General features: G+C 47.4%; 1 protein-coding gene and 1 long non-coding RNA gene across 4 annotated transcripts in view; one reads left to right on the forward strand and one right to left on the reverse strand.

Annotated features, from left to right (window-relative positions):
- The window catches only part of INTS6 (integrator complex subunit 6), a 90,304-nt gene extending 85,474 nt beyond the window's left edge, over positions 1-4,830 (reverse strand). The window contains exons 1-4 of one of the 2 annotated variants that reach the window (XM_077855837.1): positions 4,797-4,830; positions 4,242-4,327; positions 3,940-4,017; positions 3,200-3,349 (exon numbers count right to left, since the gene is read on the reverse strand). In XM_077855837.1, coding sequence (XP_077711963.1) covers positions 3,200-3,349; positions 3,940-4,017; positions 4,242-4,313 — 300 coding nt within the window. In that variant the 5' untranslated portion in view covers positions 4,314-4,327; positions 4,797-4,830. Of the gene's footprint in view, positions 1-3,199; positions 3,350-3,939; positions 4,018-4,241; positions 4,387-4,796 lie in introns of those variants that run through there. The other variant, XM_077855836.1, reaches the window with a different exon arrangement.
- Positions 4,193-19,419, forward strand: LOC144288124 (uncharacterized). Of its 2 annotated transcripts, none has more exons than XR_013356124.1 (3): positions 4,193-4,280; positions 9,809-9,927; positions 19,238-19,419. It is a non-coding gene; the product is annotated as an uncharacterized LOC144288124 (long non-coding RNA). The 2 variants fall into 2 exon arrangements; XR_013356125.1 differs by having other exon boundaries at positions 4,201-4,280; positions 9,733-9,927.
- Positions 19,420-19,902: the final 483 nt, after the last annotated feature.

Genomic DNA, 19,902 nt, shown 5'->3' on the forward strand with positions numbered 1-19,902 from the left:
TATGCAAAATAAATCAAACTACATATATAATTTTAATCAGACCTCTAAAACGTTATACATATCCTAACTTTAGATGTTAAGGCTGGTTATTTTCATTGGTTCTCAAAAGATGAGCATTATTTGAAACCATGGTGAACACATGTGAAAAATACATCTGTCATATTTTGCTGCTGCGATAATGCAATTTAATGAGGTGTTGCTATAATTTCTAAAGAAAATATTAACTGGAAGCTACACTGTTCCTTGACTGTAGAAATATCAGCAAATAGTACTGATTATCAAAATTAAATATTTAGAAAGATTTCTATACACAAGGAAGTTTTTACAGGGATGTCCAAAGTGCTTGAAGAAAACATTCACCAAGAATCACCTTTTCTCTGCTACTGTAACCTTACAGATGCCCTGCAAGTTCTATTAATATCCTGATTACTACTACCTCAAAGGTGTTTTATTTTAGGTGTAGTAACTAAATTAACACATGCAATATGGACATAAATACTCTTGGGGGGATCCCTGGGTGGCACAGCGGTTTAGCGCCTGCCTTTGGCCCAGGACACGATCCTGGAGACCCGGGATCGAATCCCACGTCGGGCTCCCGGTGCGTGGAGCCTGCTTCTCCCTCTGCCTGTGTCTCTGCCCTTCTCTCTCTCTCTCTCTCTGTGTGTGTGTGAGACTATCATAAATAAATTTAAAAATTTTTTAAAAATACTCTTGGGATCAGTTACAGAAAGTCACATATGCGTATGTACGTTGGGGGAGCAAGGATGGGGGTATCTATATAAACATATGCGCACACATTTAGATATTTAAGAAAATTATTTGGAAACCTCTCTAAATGTTTTCAGATGCTCTACAGGAATATGCTGTCCTTTTCATCCAGCTCACCTTTTCTCATTTCCTTCAGTGATCAAGGTTATAATACAAGTATTTAGTACTGTGGACTCTACAGATCCTTGCATAGAGTATGAAAGGGGAAGTATTTATGTAAAAACACTGAGGTTACAGAATAGAGGCATTCCACAGAAAACAGGCAAACACAAAGTACTCTTAGAGAGAAAACACGTGAACTATATTTAGTATTAAATATTTCAGACATCCAAAATACCTGATAATCTATCCTTTTTTGAATAGGAAGTGTATGATATTTAAATGAGCAAGATAGTCCTATGACAAAAAAAAAATCTCTCTGGGAAGATGTTTTCTTCTAATTAAATGCTTTACTCAATCATTTTCATTTTAAAATTGTGGCTTCCTCAATTATTTTAATGCTAGTGTCATTTTTATGAGCCGATTCAGGACCTTAGCACTAATATTACTCCATGCATCCTTGCTTATTCATCAAAATAACTGAGCATTATCCCTCCCCCTCCTTGAATTAATAAATCCTAACATGCAAAAACATGTTAATCCCCAGGCTCTTCTGTTGGTCAAAGTGGTAACAGCACAGCAGGACCACCTTCAACCTCAAACGTTTTGTAAGCTTTACACACAAGCGCTTAAGTATTCTCTGGTGGAAGATGGCAACTGGGAAAAGGAAAACACAGGTTTAATTTACAAATGTCTTCAAGCCTTTCCATGAAAGTCAGCTTTTCTAAGGAAGCACTCTAAGACATTTTTAATAGGTGGTAAGAGGTAAATGCGTGTAAATGCCTTGCCCACTTGGGTGACGCAGAGAAACAGGAAACTAATAGTTCTTCTATACACTGACAACCTGATAACCAAATAAGAACCAAATAATGGCAAGTTTTAAATCTGTCTTTGAACTCAAAGATGTTTAGATCTAAACCTTAACCAACAAGCCTGTATAGCACTGCATGTAACAAAGGACTATAAAAGGAAAAGAAATCCGGTTTATAGGAACAAACTGAAGAGTTCATGACACACCTACCTAAATTACTACAAATGTTGCGAAATTAAAGAGAAGAAAAACATAAAGATTAATATGCTAAGAAAATAATAAACACTTACTGAATTAAACAACGGAGGTACAATTCAGTAGAAATAGAACAAAGTGAATCTGAATTGCACATATACTTTAAAGGCTATAGGATTATATGCAAACATTTCCAAAAATGTTTAGGCGCCGAGTAGTAGGTAACTAAGCACTGACATTTGTAAAAGAAGGTAGTAAGCACTAACATTTGTAAAAGAAGTAACAATTCTGCTTCTTTCTATATAATGCAACAAAAAGTCCTAGTCACAGGAAGATTTGTCAAACTCCTGAAGATTGTGGTTCATGGAGCTTGGGAAAAGAACAAAATGTATTCCTAAATGTATCATTGTGGTAAATAGTGCTTCTGCACAACCTAAGTATCGAACTTGAGGTTAATATTCTCTTGTTATGTGTGACATTACTCATTCATCAGTATCTTTTCTCCTCCCCGCCAGCAATCTCAAAAGTTATAATGGACCACCTTGCATTATTTCCTAGTGAACCATAATGGGGGTGGGGGTGGGGGTGGAGGGGCAGAGAGGATAAAGAGAATTCAAGCCGTCTCTTTTCCAAAAGTCTGGAGTTCAAAAGTAATAACCACCTCTGGACCTGCGATCTAATTCAGAAATGAATTTATAATTTTTTCTGCATAGTCGCTTACTGCAGTTGCTTCAACAGCTGAGACACCTTAACGTACTCAGCTATCTGCCGTCCAATGAAAATCTTCTTACCTTTCAGAATAGCTATAAAACACGGTGGTTAAAATAAACCCTGGTAAGACAAACAGGAAAGTTTCCACTGACGTTTTCAGTAATACAGAAATGAAGACCACTAATCAACTAGTGTCTGTCAGTCAGTGCCGTCGCTGCACAGGCGTCTGTGGGTAGAGCATCCCAGAAACTGAGCGTGGTCAGGGTGTTTTCTTTTAAAACCTGAGTGAGCCTTACTTACGGGATCAAAAGCAAATTCGTGTCAACTGTATGGCACAAAACTCAGGCTCTAATTGGGAATACAAATACATTTTCGGGGGGGGACGGTCAGAAAGAAAAAAAAAAAGCAACGAGGGCTTTAAGACCATAGACAGCATGGTCGGTTTCACTTTTGCACTTGTGCACATTGTCCTTTAACCCGAAACGTTTCCTACTTGTATTTCGCGTTATATACGTTTCAGACTTGACTGGGTTTCTTTTTTTTTCCCCCACAAGAAGAAGGGAAAGGAAAAAAAAAATGAGCTGCTTTTTCCACCTTGACGTTGGTTCAACCTACCTGCCCATAGTTGTCTATGCCAGTTACTAATCTATTTAAATTTAATAAATCAAAAGCTGTCCTTAGGGATTGGCCAAGAGTCGTAAGTCCTTCGGCCTGAAGGTTCTTCAGTTCATTCATAAACGTTGCGTGGTTTTCCTTCCATCCGGCCTGAAAGGAAAAATGTGGGAATCGTGGTTTTTTTGTTTTTAGTGTATTTTTCTTCTCCTCCTCCTCCTCCCGCGGTCTCGCATCCTCGGGCGCCTCGGGGCCGCCGTCCGCCCGCTGAGGGGCGGCTTCCGCGGGCCGCAGGGCCGGGCGCCGCGCACCTCAGAGCGCCCCTCCCCCCGCCGGCGCCGCTGAGGGGGGCGGCCGTCCGCGAGCTCCCCGCGGCCGTCCCGCGGCCCCCCCCGCCCGGGTCCCCTTCACCGCGGAGCCCGCTCGGCGCGGCCGGCCCGGCTGTCACTCGGCGAACTTGAATAAATATCCCCCACAGTGCCTTGCTGCCGCTCGCGCCGCGGAGGGGAAATGTCGGCCATGTTGAGCGCCGCGCCGCCGCCGCCGGGGCCGCCGGGCCGGGCCGGGGAGGGGAGGGGAGGGCTCGGCGGGCGCCCCGCGAGTCGGGGCCGCGCCGGGCCGCGCCGGGGCGGGGGCGGGGGCGGCGGGCCGGCGGCGGCGGCGGCGGCGGCGGGGGGGCGGGGGCGGGGAAGGTGGGGGAGGGGAGCGCGGTGGGGGCGGGGAGGCGCGGGCGGCGCTCCTACCTTGATGGCATAGGGCGGCTCTTCGAAAGTGACCAGCATGTACCTGTCTCCGCGGCTCGCAGGGTCCCGGGCGCGGAGCTGCGGAGAGGGAGGGGCGGCGGCCGCGGGGGCCGGGGGCGCGGTGACGAGGCGCCCGCCGAGCCCCGCCAGCCCCGCGCGGTGGGGGAGGGGCCGCCCGGCGCCCGCGGCCCGCGGCCCGCAGCCCGGGGCCCGCACCGCACCGCACCGCACCGCGCCGCGCCCCCGCCCGCCCCCGCCCCGGCCCCCGCCCCCGCCCGCCGGGCGCGCCGGCCGCTCGGTACCTTCATGAAGGTCTCCACCGCGCCTTTGGCCGTGTCCAGGTAGGTGGTGCCCAGATGGCTGCGCTGGTTCATGGAGGCAGACGTGTCTATCAGGAACAGCAAGATGGGCATAGTGCCGGCCGGGCGCACCGGGGCCCGAGGCGGCGGCGGGCGCGGAGACGACGGCGGCGGCGGCGCGGGGCGGGGAGCGCGGCCCCCGGGGCGAGCGCGCCGCCCGGCCCTGGCCTCCGGCGGCGGGGAGTCCCCGCGCCCGCACTTGCGAGGAAACTCCCCCGGCCCCGGCGGCCCCGGCGGCCCCGGCGCCCCCGCCGCCCCCCGCCTCCGCCTCCGCCTCCGCCTCCGCCGCCGGGGCGCTCGGCCGGCCCGGCCCCCCCCGCCTCGGGGGCCCCGTCCCCGCTCCCGGCCCCCGTGTGTGCCCCGGCGGGAGACGGGCCCGGCTCCCCTCCCACCCCCGGAGCGGGCGCGGGCGCGGGCGCGGGCGCGGGCGCGGGGGCAGGGGCTGACGGGGACCGGCCCCGGGGCTGTTGGGAGAAGTTTCGGGGACTCGCTCCGCACCCCGGCGGTGTCACCACTTTCTCAGCCCCTCTCGCTACTGAAGCGCTTTTCTCTCGCACGCTCCGGTTTTAACTCGGGCAGGGGCCGCGGGGGCCCCGCCCCTGACACGTCCCCGGCCCACGTGACGCGCCGCCCCGCCGCCCCATTGGCCCGTGCGCAGCCTCGCATTAGCATATTCAAACAGCTGGGGGGCGGGGCGGGCCCGCGGGCCGGCGGCGGCGGCAGTTACGGAGCACGCGCGGAGGCGGGGGCGGGGCGGCGGGCGCGCGTGCGTGCGGGCGCCGGGGACGAGCGGGCGGGCGGGCGGGCGCGGAGGCGGGCTCCGCGGAGGGGCGGGGCGGGGCGGGGCGGGGCGGGGCGGGGCTGCCGGCCTCCCGGGCCGCTGGAGGTGACCGGGGCCGGGGGAGGGAGGTGCGGGCCGGCGCGGCCCCCGGTGCCCCGGCGCTCGGCGGCGCCCCCTCCGCGGCGGGCGGGCCAGGCGGGGCCGAGCCCCGAGTCCGACGGCCGCTCGGCGGCGGGCAGCCCCGCGGGCCCGGGTCGGCGCGGGGCGGGGCGGGGCGGGGGAGGGGCGGCGGACGCTGTTTATGACCCGGGGCCGGGCGCCGCCAGCGCCGCCGCCCCCGCGGGCCGCGGGGAGGGAACCGGGGAGGGGGGTCGGGAGGAGCCGGGGGGTGTCGATGGGGGGACCGAGGGGGGTGGAAGGAGCCGGGGGGAGGGCCGGGGGAGGCGGGGGGGAGTGTCGACGGGGGGCCGAGGAGGGTGGGGGGAGGGGACGGGGGGATGGGGGGAGCCGGGAGAGGGACGGGGGCCAAGGGGGAAGGGAACCGGGAGGGCCGAGGGAGGTCGGGGGGTGGGGGGAGCCGAGGGGGTCGGTGGGGGGAGCCAAGGGGGGTCGGGGGCAGGAAACCGGGGGCGGGGGTCGGGAGGGCCGAGGGAGGTCGGGAGGTGGGGGGACCAAGGGGGTGTCGGGGGGAGGGAACGGGGTGGTGGAGGGAGTCGGGGGGGAGCCGGCGGGGGTCAGCAGGGCGGGGGGCCGGGGGTGGGAGGAGCCGGGGGGGGGCGCCGGGGCGAGGGCGGGACCCGCGAGAGGCGCTGCGCGGCGCGTCCGGGCCCCGGGGACAGCGCTTCCCCCGCGCGGCCCGACGTCCCCACCGGCGCGGGCCGCGGCGCCCGAGAACCCCGAGGTTGGCTGCTCTTCGGCTGAGAGGCCGAGCTCCGCCCGCGCAGGTGCTGCCCGGAGGCCGCCCCGGATTCCGGGCGGGGGCGGGGGTGCAGCCGGGTCCCGGGCCGCGGGGTGAACCCAACCCCCCCCCCCCGCGGTGTGCTCCAGACCGACCTCCCACAGGAACAGGTCCAGGCCCTCTCCTGCCGCCCTGCCATCCCGATTTTATTTTATTATTTTTCTATCCTGAAAAAATTTGCATCTCGATTTTGTTTTCTGTTTTTTCATCCTGAAAAAAATTTGCATCTCGATTTTATTTTACTTTTTTCATCCTGAAAAAATTTGCATCTCGATTTTATTTTCTGTTTTTTCATCCTGAAAAAAATTTGCATCTCGATTTTATTTTATTTTTTTCATCCTGAAAAAATTTGCATCTCGATTTTATTTTACTTTTTTCATCCTGAAAAAATTTGCATCTCGATTTTATTTTCTGTTTTTTCATCCTGAAAAAAATTTGCATCTCGATTTTATTTTATTTTTTTCATCCTGAAAAAATTTGCATCTCGATTTTATTTTTTTCTTTGAATCCTGAAAAAATTTGCATCTCGATTTTATTTTTTTTTAATCCTGGAAAAATTTGCATCTCGATTTTTATTTTTTTAAATCCTGAAAAAAATTGCATATCGATTTTTTTTAGTCCTAAAAAAATTTGCATCTCGATTTTATTTTTTTATCCTGAAATTCTTATTCGCCTCATGATCATGTCATGAAATGGGCTTATTAGTCTTCACCCGAAACAGACCTTGGTGGCACTTTAAAAAAAAAAAAAAAAAAACCTTGGGGATCCCTGGGTGGCTCAGCGGTTTAGCGCCTGCCTTTGGTCCAGGGTGTGATGCTGGAGACCCGGGATCGAGTCCCGCATCGGGCTCCCGGCATGGAGCCTGCTTCTCCCTCTGCCTGTGTCTCTGCCTCTCTCTGTGCCTCTCATTCATGAGTAAATAAATGAAATCTTAAAAAAAAAAAAAATCTTGAGTTTCATAACTTGGCCTTTTCCTGATCCTTAGGACAACCTCGGAACTTCTTGTTAATTTACAGTAGGGCTATTTTAGTGATCTCCTGTTCCGTATGTACCATAGAAGGGCAAGAGATTTTTAAGAGAGTTGGACCACAAAATACAACGGAGTGCAGGTCTATGTCCGTTATTTGCGGAGGACGGGGGGAGTTAAAAATGATTAAAGTGTGTATCCTGCCTTCAAAAAGCCTATGGTTTTTTTTTTTTTTTTAGAAAAATATTACATCCATATTATTAGCTACTACAAGGCAGAGAGTGATTAGAAACTAAATAATTCAGAGAAGAGAAAAATGTATTATTCTTGGGTGATGAACATAATCAGGGACAGTATACTTCTATGTTCCTTAAAGCCCTGTTCTCAAACTGAAATCCCAGATCTGGAGATAAGATCAGAGTTCTTTGATAGTTGACAATTTGTGTTTTCATTCTAACGACTCTACAAATCGTTATAAAGACAACGTTTTTTGTTTCAAGGTGATAATTTACAATGGAAAGATTTTCATGGGATTAGTCTTTAGCTTTGCTGTATCCAGGCTTTTCAAACTGGTCCGTGGACCCCTGCCTATCCTAGTATGCATTCTCTAGAATGACAAGAATGTCCTTTGCATTACTGAGGTTTGAGAAATGGTGCTTCAAGGACTGAGTTAAATTTGGGTACGTAGGTAAAGGAAGAGGAAGCTCCTGGTGAAAAAGTCCTCTTAGACGTTGAAAATGTAGTGAAGAAAGGATGTTAGCACAGCATTGCCAGTGACTTCCTGGGGCAACAGTGAAGTTCAGCTTGGCTGGCGCACAGGAACATGAAGAATAGCGCAAGATCCAGAAAGGCAGGTCGGATCTAGACAGCAGAGGGCCTTAATTCCAGGCTAAGGATTTTTTTTTTTCCCCATATAAAGTGCAGTTTTTAGCGGGGGTGCTAAGTACAAAGCAGTGTTTGAAGGGAATCAAACTCCACTACTGAAGTAGAGGACCATGCATTAATAATGATCTTCCCCGTTAGAGTTACTTGAAATCATTTCCAATGGAGACATGATGGCTCTTCCCTGACTCAGTGGAGTTGGCAGATTGTCCTAAGAGGAGCTGTTTGGTAAACTTAGGCTTCGATGCAAAAATCAGGAGAGCCAAGTCCAGGGAGCCAACCCAGAGCATATAACCAGAACCTGGGCGATGGCACCTGAGATCAAAGGGCAGGTTTCCAGTTCAGAAGCCCAGAAGTGCTGGAAGGCAAGGCCCTGAGGCAAAACAGGAGAGAAATCAGGACATACATGGGCAGCAAATCAAGCGGCAATCAGAAACCAGGAAGCATTGACAAGTGGTCCCCAGACAAAATTGTGAAATAGGCCAGGTTTATTCTTAGTGACTCTGGTTGACAATGAAGCTATTGGTTGATGATGGCTTAAAGCAGTGGTTCTGGATAGGAGATGCACGTCAGCATTGCCCGCAGAGTTCAGAAATAATTTAATAGATGTGCCAAATCCCCATACCCACAGGAAAGTGATTCAGTAGAATTGGGACAGGCCCGGTCATCCCATTTTTTAAAAAGCTCTTCAGGTGAATCTTATAAATAAGACTGATTAAGAACTATACGCTTAAAGTGTAAAAATAATGTATATGTCGATATCCAGTAGTCCTCAATAAATAACTTTAAAAACTCACACACCCTGAGTTATTACATTTCTTAAAAGAACTTCTAAAATAAATCTGCAAACTAAAGCTGGGGTGGGGGGGAACTATGAATGTGACACCAGTGGATTTTTTGTATCATACGCTTATTTAAATTGCTTGAATTCAGCCATGTTCGACAAAAATTAAAAAGAGAAAACTAAATAGCGTCAGAGATTTCCATTGTTCCCTTCAGTGAGGTTAGGCCTCAGAATAAGCATGAGATGGGAAATATGAATCTCTTCACTCAATCTCAGTGACGGTGGAAAGATTCTGGTTATATGCAGGCTTATTTTTCTGAAACATGGCCCCTAAATGCAAGCCAACTATTTCATCAGACTCAACTGAAAAAAAAACTGTGAGCTCTTGCAGTGCTGGGGGGAAACAAGTTGAAGTCGTGTGTGCTAAACCCTGTGCTGGTGCAGTCTCGGGGATTAGGGCAGATTTCCCCCGGAGGACATTGGTCAGGGGAGGTATGTGGGAGAAAATTTGCTCTTTGTTGCTGTTTGTAAAGGAGCCCTGCCTAAATGCTATGGCTCCGATCTAAAAGGGAACGAATAAATTATACGAAAGCCTCTGAAAGAGTGGTGACTCTGGCTTCCACAGTAGCCTAAATTGTTGAAATGGGGCTCTTTTAACAATTAAGAACTGATGAATTAGATTCATTTGTAGGAGCCAACCAGAGCCCTTTTAAATTATTTTAAACCAATTAAGCAGGATAACACTGTTCAAAAATAATTATGTGCCAAGGACTTGGCTGATGGTATCTGGATGTGCCATCTGAACAGAGTAATCAGATGAACCCAATGTTCCTCCTATGTAACCTAACAAAGTTGTTTTTTTTTTGGCTGTATTACTATCTCCTCAGCTCTCTGCTTTACTCTCTGAGATCACAGTAGTCCATGATGTTGACAGGTTGAGCACATATAAAAAAAAAAAAAAAAGCCTAAAAATTTAGATGTGAAATTATGCAGCAGAATGTATTTGGATATTATATGTGTAAGGAGATTGGATTTTGGTCATTCTAATATATCAATCCTCAGGGGAAAAAATGCTACAAAGAGAGTATTACTAAAAAGAAATTAGAGCTCTCCAACAAAGATTATTTCACAATAACAGTTGAAGCCTCAGATGATTCAAGATCAGTCTTGAAAGTGGTTGCCTCCAAGTTGAGAATTGGAATCACAGTGGAACAGTTTCTCCAGCTAAAGATCACGAACGCTGCAGTAATCCTTTCGGTAAGTGCTAACTGTACACCTACTATGTGACAGGCACCGTGGTAGGTCATAGAGAGTTTGTGACCTAATAGAGAGACAGGAGACAAACACGAGGAGACTACACGATTACAATAAGTCAGCAAACACGGTAGGACCAGTCCTAGAGGATTGACTTGAAAATGCAAGGCTATATACGTATTTCATCAATTCTGAGACACCACAGGTTCTAAGAAATACACTGAAAAAAAGTGCTAATTAAACTATGACACAATGATTTTTCCCAATTAGAATTTTTCCACGATGCATTGAATGGTACCAACCAGGAGCTTTAATAATGGGACTTGTTGTAAGAGAAAACTCCACTATTATCTTCAGTACTTTCTTCCAAACCATTGTCTTTTAATCTACAAGTATTTGGTTTTTGTGGGGTTTTTTTTGTTGTTGTTGTTGTTGTTTTAAGACGGGAGGGGCAGAGGGAGAGGGTCAAAGAGAAGCACACGCAGGCTCCTGGCCCAGCGTAGAGCCAACGCGGGGCTCGGTCTCACGGTCCGAGATCATGAGCTGAGTGTGACACTCAGCCTACTGAGCCCCGGGGCGTGCTCATCCACGAGTCTTTTTTTTTTTTTTTAATTTTTATTTATTTATGATAGTCACACAGAGAGAGAGAGAGAGAGGCAGAGACACAGGCAGCGGGAGAAGCAGGCTCCATGCACCGGCAGCCCGACGTGGGATTCGATCCCGGGTCTCCAGGATCACGCCCTGGGCCAAAGGCAGGCGCTAAACCGCTGCACCACCCAGGGATCCCTCATCCACGAGTCTTGATGCTCACGCTGTCTTGATCCAACTGGAAGACGGCAGGGAAGACGCCTTCAGACCGCCACCAGGACTTAGGGCCTCCCTTTAAATGGCTGGTTGACTGAGATGTCTAGGACTTTCCATTGCCTCGGCAGGCCACCAGGAAGGGCTGCCACGTCGCACAAGTACAGCCAGGTCCCACTGCCCTCTGGTGACATCACTGAGCCGCCCTGTGGCAGCTGAGTCCCGGCTGTAGATGGTGGAAATAGAAGGAAATGGACATTTTAGAATCGGGACGGTCCCATTGAGTGCTCCGTGAGCGCCGAAGGCAGAGCCGCTGACCCCCCCGAAATGACCCCGAGGCTGCCAGACTCCGAGGGGCAGGACGGTGTGCGCACCTGGGGCCTGAGGCCAGGCCCCAGGGAGGCCCCACGGGCCCCTCGCGGCTGGTGGACGTCGCCTTTGGGTGGCGGGCCGTAGTGCTGGGGTAGGGGGCTGAGAGCATTAGATTCCCCTTCTAGAAAGATAACCGTAGGTGACAACTGGAAAGAACGACTAGAATGTGCGGGAAACCAAGCCGACCTTCCAGGACGACCCACGGGAGGAAACATGCGGTGGCCTCGGGGGACGTGGGCGGAGGACCGAAGCCCTGGAGGCGCGGCGGGGGGGGGGGGGGGGGGGACACAGGCCAGGCTCCTGCCACACGAGCCCGCCTGGTGTCACCGAGACTTGTCACACTGCCGCCAACTGTAGACGCCTGTGGGAACCCACGCTGTTCCTCAAATCCCTGGCCTGTGGGGAGCCGGGAGTCCAGTGGGGAGCCAAGGGGGGGGAAGGCCCGCTTGGGGAGGCTGACCTCCTGGCCGGGAGGCAGGCGGTGACCCAGGTCATCCTGGGCCGCGGTCACTCCCGGACTGTGACCCATGGTCATCCTGGGCCACGGTCATCCTGGGCCGCGGTCACTCTCAGGTGGTGACCCATGGTCATCCTGGGCCACGGTCATTCCTGGATGGTGACCCACGGTTATCCTGGGCCGCGGTCACTCCCAGGTGGTGACCCACGGTCATCCTGGGCCGCGGTCATCCTGGGCCGTGGTCACTACCGGACTGTGACCCATAGTCATCCTGGGCCGCGGTCATCCCGGGCCACGGTCACTCTCAGGTGGTGACCCATGGTTATCCTAGGCCATGGTCACTCCCGGATGGTGACCCATGGTCATCCTGGGCCGCGGTCACTCCTGGACTATGACCCATGGTTATCCTGGGCCGTGGTCATCCTGGGCCGTGGTCACTCTCAGGTGGTGACCCATGGTCATCCTGGGCCACGGTCACTCCCGGATGGTGACCCACGGTCATCCTGGGCCACGGTCATCCTGGGCCGTGGTCACTTCCAGGCGGTGACCCACAGTCATCCTGGGCCGCAGTCACTCCCAGGTGCTGAGGACGATGAAGGCCGGGAAGGAGCAGTGTTGCAAAAGGAGGAGGGCTCTAGGTGTGGAGAGCAGGAGAGACCTCAGGGAGAGGGACACTTGGGCAGGGACCTGAGAAGAGGGTCCAACAGCTGAGAGGAGCTCCAGGGGGGGACCTACTGCACCCACTTACTTCCCTGAAGCTGAGGAGAGCGTTTGTGATTTGAAATGCTTGTCCCTGGGAAAGGCTTATCTGTTCATAACTATTCTCTGCTGATGCTTCCTATTGTGATTCATCACAAGTGTTTTAAGGTTATTTATTTATTCATGAGAGACACAGAGAGAGAGAGAGAGGCAGAGACACAGGCAGAGGGAGAAGCAGGCTCCATGCAGGGAGCCCGACTCAGGACTCGATCCCGGGACCCAGGGTCACGCCCTAGGCTGAAGGCGGCGCTAAACCGCTGAGCCGTCCGGGCTGCCCAGTATATAATCTTATTAATAGCACCGTTCTACTGAGTATTCTTCCCTGATACAGGTTCAGTTATTCATGAAATATTATTGAGAGACTTCTTTATGTTAAAGTCAACAGGTACTGTTTTAGATTCTAGGGATTTAGTGTTAAATGAGATAGACCTAATCCCTACCCCCCAGAGAGTTGCCAGATAAAATACAGGACTCACGATTAACTCAGAATCTCAGATAACACATAATTGTTTAGTGATATTACAAATTTAGTGATACTACAAATATTATTACAAATTACATGGAATGTGTACTCACAAGTATTACATGGAACATATACTTAAAAAATTACGTGTTGTCTATCTGAAACTCAAATTTAACTGGTATCCTGTATTTTTATTTGCTGAATCTGGCATTTCTATGACCTCACTGAACTTACAACCTAAGTACCAGAGGCAGAGATTAGTAAATACGATTAGCATCCAGTGGACATGTGTAGCCTAGGAAGCCATAAGATGGGAGTCACTGTGACTCTAAATATGTGGAGAAAACCTGCCCATGAACGGAGAACGCCCACCTTAGGAACAAGAAATAAACTTGTGTTTTGATCCACTTGTATCATTTGGTCTTTGCTATACCAACCACACCTAACTAATTTAGTGTCAGTCCCTAAAATCTACTCTCATTTAATCCAGAAGCAGAAGTTTTCATGTAAGTACCAACAACTTTAAAAAAAATTATAAATAAGTGTGGCAGAGAGGTAGGCCAAACCCTAAAAACGCTTGTACTAGCTACAGTCCTCGTTCTAAAATAGCTTTAGGGATCCCTGGGTGGTGCAGCGGTTTGGTGCCTGCCTTTGGCCCAGGGCGCGATCCTGGAGACCCGGGATCAAATCCCACGTCAGGCTCCCGGTGCATGGAGCCTGCTTCTCCCTCTGCCTGTGTCTCTGCCTCTCTCTCTCTCTGTGTGTGTGTGACTATCATAAATAAATAAAAATTTAAAAAAAATAAATAAAATAGCTTTAAACCTGAGTGTTTTGTTGTTGTTGTTTTTAAAGATTTTATTTATTTATTTATTCCTTCCTTCATTCATTCATTCATGAGAGACACAGAGACACAGGCAGAGGGAGAAGCAGGCTCCCTCTGGGGACCCCGATGCGGGACTCAATCCCGGGACCCCGGGGTCACGCCCTGAGCCGAAGGCAGATGCCCAACCGCTGGGCCACCCAGGCATCCCTAAACCTGAGTGTGTTTTGAAGGCAGTCATGAAGGACATCAGAGTAGTATTTAAAACTTACATAATTTGACGGTTTCCCTAAGCAACTAACACTACGTATTATTCCCGGCTATTAAACCATTTTAAATAATTTTTATTTCGGTTATTGAATGTAGACAGGTGTTGTACGCATTGAAAATTACAAATAAGACATGCTTTCTGGCTTTAGAAAGTGCACAGCCTAGTAGAGGACATAAAGATACATAATAGTAAGCAAAATATAATCAGTGCCAAAAGATAAGTGCAAGCTGTATCTCTTATTGAAGTGAAAAATTCAGACTAGGGAAGAATAGACTATAGCAACTGAATGAGGAAGCATTTTTTTCTTCAAAGCTTTACTGTTTTTTATCTTCAAATTTTATGTAAAAGGATGTGTCAAAAATGTACAAAATATGAAAATAACAGAAAACTAAAAATCACTTTAATCTCATTATCCAGTATCTTCTCCTTTATATTTAAAAAAAAAAAAAATGAGGTCTTTTTCTATCCTGCTTTTTTTCTATTTAATACAATGTGAGTATTTTTCCATTAAATAATTTTTAAGAATGGCTTTTAATAAATGTACAATATTCCATGCTATGGATGTATCTTGACTTATTTTCCTCTTATTAGTAGATATTTTGTTTATTTCCAGGTGTTTTACTTTTGCAAATAATGATCCATTGAGCAGCCCTATACCTGAATCCTTATAATAATTCAACAACTATTATTCAAATACTACCTACTGTTCTGGAGGTTGGAGATACGCTAGTGAGCAAATAGTCCCAAATCCCTGCCCTCATGGTGGGGAAGGAGAGAGGGAGACCATAAATATGTAAATTATAGATTACATCAGATAGCGATAAATGCTCTGGAGAGAAATAAAGCCGGGAAGAAGAATGGGTGGTACAACGAGGTGTTTCCCTTTTAAACCTGTCCTATAGAAATAATTAAAACAGGGAGTGGAATTTGATAAATGTCTAAAAAAGAAGTTCAAAATGCTATGAGAACATTTACCTAAGAGGACAGGACATGAAAAAGAAACAAACACAAGAAAGAAGGTGGACAATCAGGAACTCAATTTGGCCAAAGTACGGAGAAAAGAGAATTTTAGAAAGGAGGATACACTTTTTCAAAAGTTACTGAAACATCAGATAAAGTGGAGACTGAACAAACACCACTAGATCTGAGAAAGCCATTGTTGACTTTTAAAAGGTTCTTGTTAAAAGAATAGAGAGAGAGAAGAAATAAGGTAAATTAGATCACCAGGGATTCTAGTCAATTGAAGACAGAAAATATAAACTTCTCTTTTTGCACTGATAAAGAGGGTGGGATGGTAGTTCCAAGGATCAAAGAGAACCTTTATTTTAAGGTAAAGGAAAAACTCACACAAGTTTTTAGGTAAAGAAAGAGCAGGGGAAAACTGAAGGTGCGAGAGAGGTAAGGTGGGTCTCAGGATCAGGAAAGACAGGGTCAAGAGCATAGCTGGGGATATTGGGATGTGCAAGAAAGGGCACTGACGTCTCTGAGACCGGAAAAAGGACAAGAATATGCACAATGCCTAGCACAGGGCCCAATGCAATGTTAATTTTATGTGTCAACCTGACTAGGTCATGGGGTGCCCAGATATAGGGTCAAAGGTTGTTCTGGGTATGTCCGCGAGCGTGTTTTTGGACGAGACTAACATTCGAATGGGACTTGACAGGATGAGCACTGGGTGTTATTCTGTATGTTGGCAAATTGAACACCAATAAAAAATAAATTTATTATTAAAAAAAAAAAAAAACATTCGGATGGGGAGACCAAGGAAAGCAGATGGCCCTCCCTAAAGCGGGTGGGCCTCATCCAATGGAAGACGTGACTAGAACAGAGACTTAACCTCCCATCAGTAAAAGGGAACTCCTCCTACCTAACTGCACCCAGCTGGGACTTCGGTCCTTTGCTGCCTTTGGTCAGACTCAACACTGGAACACTGGCTCTTCTTGGGTCTTGAGCTTGCTGTCTCATGGACTAGAACTACACCTTCAGCTCTCCTGAGCCTCCAGTTTGCTGGCTGCAGATCTGAGGACTTCTCAGCCTCCATAATTATGTGAGCCAATTCTTTACTCTCTGTCTCTCCATCTGTCTCTCCTTTTTCTGCTGGTTCTGTTTCTCTGGAGGACCCTAACACGCCAGAGCATACTACTAAATGTTTAATGTGTATATGTCAAAGGGCAGAATCGATTATAGAAAAGCCCAGAGGTGGAGAGGAAGGATGCTGAAGGAGTTATAGGAAACGGATGGCCACCAAAACTGACCAGGGAGACCCAGGGCTAAGCTGAGTGCTCCAGGGAAATCCCTTTAGTGTGAATAGGGAACAGTATGGACAAGTAAGTAGGTCACCTGGGCTCTTAACGGGCCAAGATCCTGGCAGGCAGGTGCGTGACCTCGTAAAGATTCAGCAAGCATTCCTGTAAGTGGTCAGAGCTCCGAGTCAGAAAGGTGATGAGAATAGGCGAAGACCAAATAATGTTCTTGGCCTCGAGGAAATGGGAAGAAAACAAACATTTCATTGCCTGCTTGCGTCAGACACTCTGCTAGAGCTTCCCATGACCATTTAATCTTCAAACAAACCTGCTGGCTAAGTGTTCTTAATTTTTCAGGGAAGGAATTGGGAGACCAAGGAATATTCATGAACGTAGTTCAAAGTCACAAAGCAGAAGAGAACCAGAACTTGGATCTGAATTCAGAGGCATAATTCTGGGCAAGTCTGGCAGGAGTTATCGTTGACCCATTCATGGGGATTGATGCTTAGGGACAGGGCTCCAATCCCTGTGAAGACCGGAGGAACCAGGATACCAGCAGGAAACCAGGGTGGAGACTCGGATACACGGGAAAACCACAAGGAGACAATCAACAAAATCTCTTATGAGGGAGGGATTTGCTCATAGGAACAAGATGTAGGGGCACCTGGGTGGCTCAGTCAGTAAAGCATCTGCCCTCACTCAGCTCAAGTCATGATCCTGGGGTCCTGGGATCGAGCCCCACATTGGGTTCCCTGCTCAGGGGGGAGTGTGCTTCTCCCTCTCCATCTGTCCCCTCACCTGTGCTCCCTCTCTCTCTAAGTAAATAAAATCTTAAAAACACACACACACACACACACACACACACACACAAGATGGAAAGGATAAGGGGGTGAGAGCTCCTAGGATATTAGTGAGAATGTCATTTTAATATTCAGTTCAGTAGTCTCCAAAGACTCATGTTCTAAAACAGTGAATAAAATATCTTAACATCTTATTATGCAATATCTATCATTAATGATGGGCACATAGGAGCTCTCATGACATCTACTTAATTTGCAGATTAAATGATGCTCCTTGTTCCCTCTTTAAAACAGGCCCACAGCATGGCAGTTGCTTAAAGGTAGTAGAATTCCCTTTGTCTTATTTTATTTTTAAACATTTTATTTATTTATTCATGAGAGACACAGAGAGAGAGGCAGAGAGCAGGCTCCATGCAGGGAGCCCGATGTGGGACTCGATTCCAGATCCTGGGATCATGCCCTGAGCCAAAGGCAGACGCTCAACCACTGAGCCACCCAGGCATCCCAAAATTCCCTTTAAATATAATCATGAACTTCCCCTCTTTGCAAGTTCCATGCTTGGGTAGTTGCTTCCTCAAGCCCCTCTATACCAGGTGAACTTGTATCATCGTAATCATGTTAATTAATTATTACATAAACCAATGGAATGTAAACAAGTCACTAAGAAAATTTTTTTTTCAAATTAGATGTAAGCAAAGAAACAGCAAAAGCCTAGAAAAAGTAAGAACCTGCAAGTATTTTGCACTTCAAAAGATCGACAAAGGGAATGTAACTTAGATTAAAATTAAAAGTTTAAGGTTTGTAGCATGGTTTTCTCTTTTCTGTGCTTTAATTGACTTTTTCAATTCACCAACGCTACCAGTGTGGATGAGAATGCTTTTACTCTACTCTCTGTTGTACTCGTATAGCACTTTTGTTCATTCTTTCCAAAAAAAAAAACAAACCACAATCTGTCTAGAAAAGCAAAATTCAAGACAGGAGTCCATGTTCTTTTAGTGACCCCATTCAGCACTTCTATGTGAAACCGCAGTACAGAGTATACTACTACCTGTCTGATTAGGATGGATAATATGGCTCCTATGTATTCAATTTTGCACCGAGAACATGTCTGGCTCGCTACTCTTCATAAGAGTTGGGAACCAGACTGTTGCTGTTGCTTTATTATAGGCCAACATGCACAGCATTTTGATAGTTCTGTCTGTAAGGAATCTTAAAAATAACCTAGTGCAATTCTCTTGTATTAAAGATACGTAAAGACACTTGCCCCAGGTAAAAAAATTATTAAACTGAAATTAAACTAAGGGGCACGTCTAAATAACCCACTATTTTGTGTCTTCCCCATGATACACAGCACTTCTAATCCAAAGTTCCCAAAGCAGTTTTAAACCCGATCATTACTGATTCTGATACCTATGCATCCAATTATTATCCTATTTTCCACCAGCTGGATCGCCTCCTCTCAGACACCGAAAGGTCAACATTTTCTGTGCAGGTGAATCAGCTGAGGGTTGCATTCATCTATGAATAAGAAAACTGAAAAACAAAGGTTATTTTTATCATCTATACCAGGGGTAGGCAGTCCAGGAAGGCCTCATGTGTCCACTCCGAGTTTTATAATGTCATTAAGAACATGGAGCTTTCTCTGTTTTCTTGTTCAGCCAATCTTAATGTGTGCTTGTCAAATGGTAATTAGCTATTTCACCTCAAGTATTGTAGGTTTGCATTGGCAGAAGCCATGGGAAGAAGAAAAGAAAGCATGTCAGCTGAGCTGGACGCGCTCTAAAGAGAGATTTTCTGGCACCACTCCTAATAATTTCCTCTTAGATCTGGTTGGCCAACCGTGTCACTTGACCACTCTTATCTGCATAGTGGCTGCACTGTGTTGAGAGAGCAACCAGCAGTCTCCATCACCGCGGGACTATTGCCAAGATTAAGAAGAAGGACGTGTGGTGCTTAGCATGTGCTTGGCAACTAGTTGATGCTGAAAAACTGGTGGCTCTTATTTTGTTAGAAAAAAAATGAAACTAGTAGTGATGTCTCCCAATTTCTTCCATAATAATTATGAAGAAGTATTTTTATACGTGTAAAGAGTCTAGTGTGGTAATAAAATACGTTTTAGTAGAAAATTTTTTACTAAACTTCCGTTTGGCACTAAAATGTTGACGTGGCAAAATAAGTTAACTAATTAATTAAGTAATTTAAAAAATATTGGTGTGGCCACTTTTAAAGACTCATCTGATTAGCTAGATCATCGTTTTGGACAATGGTCAGTAGTTTATGAATGTGCACTATAGTCTCAAATTTTTTATTTTATTTTATTTTTAAAGATTTTATTTGTTTATCCATGAGAGACAGAGAGAGAGGCAGAGACACAGGAAGAGGAAGAAGCAGTCTCCATGCAGGGAGCCCGATGCAGGACTCCATCCTGGATCCCAGGATCACGCCCTGGGCCAAAGGCAGACACTCAACCGCGGAGCCACCCAGATGCCCCAGTCTCAAAAATTTTAAATGTAAATGACACTATTTCTCTATGTTTCATGAGTTGGAAAATATTGTTTATTATGTTTATCATTAAAAGTAGTTTTTATCATAACCAAAGCATTCTCAAACTAGTGACATTGAGAAAAATCTCTGTCAAACCATTGAAACTTGACCACAAATATCCATTCGCATTATTCATATATTATTAATTAAAGACCTTGACTTCCAAAAGATGCGTCTGTGGGGATCACTGGATTTCTGATTTCAGTTGCAAGAATTTCTAGTTGGCAATAAACATTGCCATTGGCATGGCAATACCAGGAGCTTTAGGTGAGGTACTTGATTTCTGAAGCAACAATAAGAAAAAAAAAAGACAAATATGTATTTTATAAGAAAATTAACCATGTTTACATATAAAATAAAAAAATATTAGCAGAATTTCATAGATATAAAAATACCTATAGCTAACATCTGCCTCACACATACTATATATCATGTGGGCACCAGTCAA

Source organism: Canis aureus, chromosome 17 (genome assembly GCF_053574225.1).
Source record: "Canis aureus isolate CA01 chromosome 17, VMU_Caureus_v.1.0, whole genome shotgun sequence".
Lineage (NCBI taxonomy): Eukaryota > Metazoa > Chordata > Mammalia > Carnivora > Canidae > Canis > Canis aureus.